The sequence below is a fragment of the Herpailurus yagouaroundi genome, unplaced genomic scaffold (assembly GCF_014898765.1).
Source record: "Herpailurus yagouaroundi ecotype Mexico unplaced genomic scaffold, PumYag 141, whole genome shotgun sequence".
Taxonomy (NCBI): domain Eukaryota; kingdom Metazoa; phylum Chordata; class Mammalia; order Carnivora; family Felidae; genus Herpailurus; species Herpailurus yagouaroundi.
Window position 1 is genome coordinate 7,733,673 of NW_024412396.1, and position 1,806 is coordinate 7,735,478.

At 65.6% G+C, this 1,806-nt stretch overlaps 1 protein-coding gene across 1 annotated transcript in view; it reads left to right on the plus strand.

The window, feature by feature from the left end:
* Positions 1 to 1,341: 1,341 nt before the first annotated feature.
* FOXG1 (forkhead box G1) overlaps positions 1,342 to 1,806 on the plus strand; it is a 3,059-nt gene continuing 2,594 nt past the window's right edge. Inside the window, exon 1 of the mRNA XM_040476843.1 lies at positions 1,342 to 1,806. Coding sequence (XP_040332777.1) covers positions 1,574 to 1,806 — 233 coding nt within the window. The 5' untranslated portion in view covers positions 1,342 to 1,573.

Consider the following 1,806-nt stretch of genomic DNA (forward strand, 5'->3'; position numbering starts at 1 on the left):
CAAGGAGAAAACGACACCGAGTCACCCAGCGTGTGAGCGACGATCTGGAGCAGGAGAGAAGGGGAAGGAAGAGGCACATAGACATAGCATGTGTTACCTGGTTTATTTCGAGATTGTTTGGTATTGTTTTCTCTCTGAGCACCCCTCATTTCGGAAGGCTATCATAGGCGCCCACCACTGAGCCGCCCCCGCCCGCCGCCGCCGCCGCCGCAGCGCCAGGAGCCCCAGGCCCGGCTTCCCGGCGGCGCCCGAGCTCCGAGCTCGCCGCCGCCCGGCCGCAGGAACCGAGTAAGTAACCCCTGTTTGGCCCCGCGCTCGCCAGCGCACTTCCTCCTCCTCAGCCCTCCGTTCCCAAACCTCCTCCAGACCCTCCTCCCCCAAGGTGTAGGGCACCCCCCCCTCCCCACGCCAGGGGTGGGCCTTCCCTCCCCAGCCATCCCAAGCCTCGCTGCGGTGTTACCTACAAGGGGCACAGTTTTCCTACGGACTCAGAAATGCCGGAGCCGGGCCTGCAGGGCCGACTCGGGAAAGTGGCGCCTCGCCGCCTCCTCCTCCTCCATTTCCTGCCCTCTCCTTGCATCCTCGCCCTGCACTCCCACTCTTCCCTCCACCACCGCTGCCGCCGCCGCCCCCCGCTTTTAAAAATAACATTGAATACAAACTTTAATCAATAACGACCCATATTGACGCTCAAACGAAAACGACCCAATACAGTGAGAAGGCAGCCGGAAACGGGAGCTATTTGCCCTAAGACGGGGGGGATTTCGGCAGAGCCGACCCGCGGGGTGGAGCGGCTGGAGGGGGCGCAGCGAAGGGCCGCGGCGCAGCGTGCTCCCGGCGGCGTATCCCTACGCGGCTTCGCGCGGCCGCGAGGCCCAGGCCCGCGGCGAGGGGGAGGCGAGCGCCGAGGGGGCGGGAGCCTGCGGGCGGGGCGGGGGTGGGTGGGCCCGGGTCCGCCGATTGGTCGACGGCAGGAGAGACGCTCCCGCACGCCGCCGGCTCTGATTGGCCCAGCGGTAGGAAAGGTTAAACCAAAAATTTTTTTACAGCCCTAGTGTGCGCCTGTAGCTCGGAAAATTAATTGTGGCTATAGCCGCCTCGATCGCTGTCTCCCCAGCCTCGCCGCGGCCGCTCCGGGACGCGCCCGCCCGCCGCCCGGCTCTCCCCCCCTTTGGGCTGCTGCTGCTGCTGCTGTGACTGCTGCTGCGAGAGGAGGAGGAGGAGGAAGCAGCAGAAGGGGGGGGGAGCGGGGGGTGGGGGGGAGACCAAGAAGTAGAGTTGGGAGCGAGGGAGCTTCACCCCCGGGGCGGTGGTTGTTTCTTTTTTTTTTTTTTTTTTTTCCGTTTTTTTTTTTTTTTTTTTTTTTCTTCTAATTCCTGAGGGGTGGTTGCTGCTTTTGCTACATGACTTGCCAGCGCCGGAGCCTGCGGTCCAACTGCGCTGCTGCCGGAGCGCTCAGTGCCACCGCCGCCGCCCGCGCCCCGCTCGGCACCCACCGGTCGCAGCCGCCCGCCGCGCCGCTGTCCCGCTCCCGCGCCGCCGCCGCCGCCGTTTCCCCCCCGACGACTGGGTGATGCTGGACATGGGAGATAGGAAAGAGGTGAAAATGATCCCCAAGTCCTCGTTCAGCATCAACAGCCTGGTGCCAGAGGCGGTCCAGAACGACAACCACCACGCGAGCCACGGCCACCACAACAGCCACCACCCCCAGCACCACCACCATCACCACCATCACCACCACCACCCGCCGCCGCCCGCCCCGCAACCGCCGCCGCCGCAGCAGCAGCAGCCGCCGCCGCCGCCGCC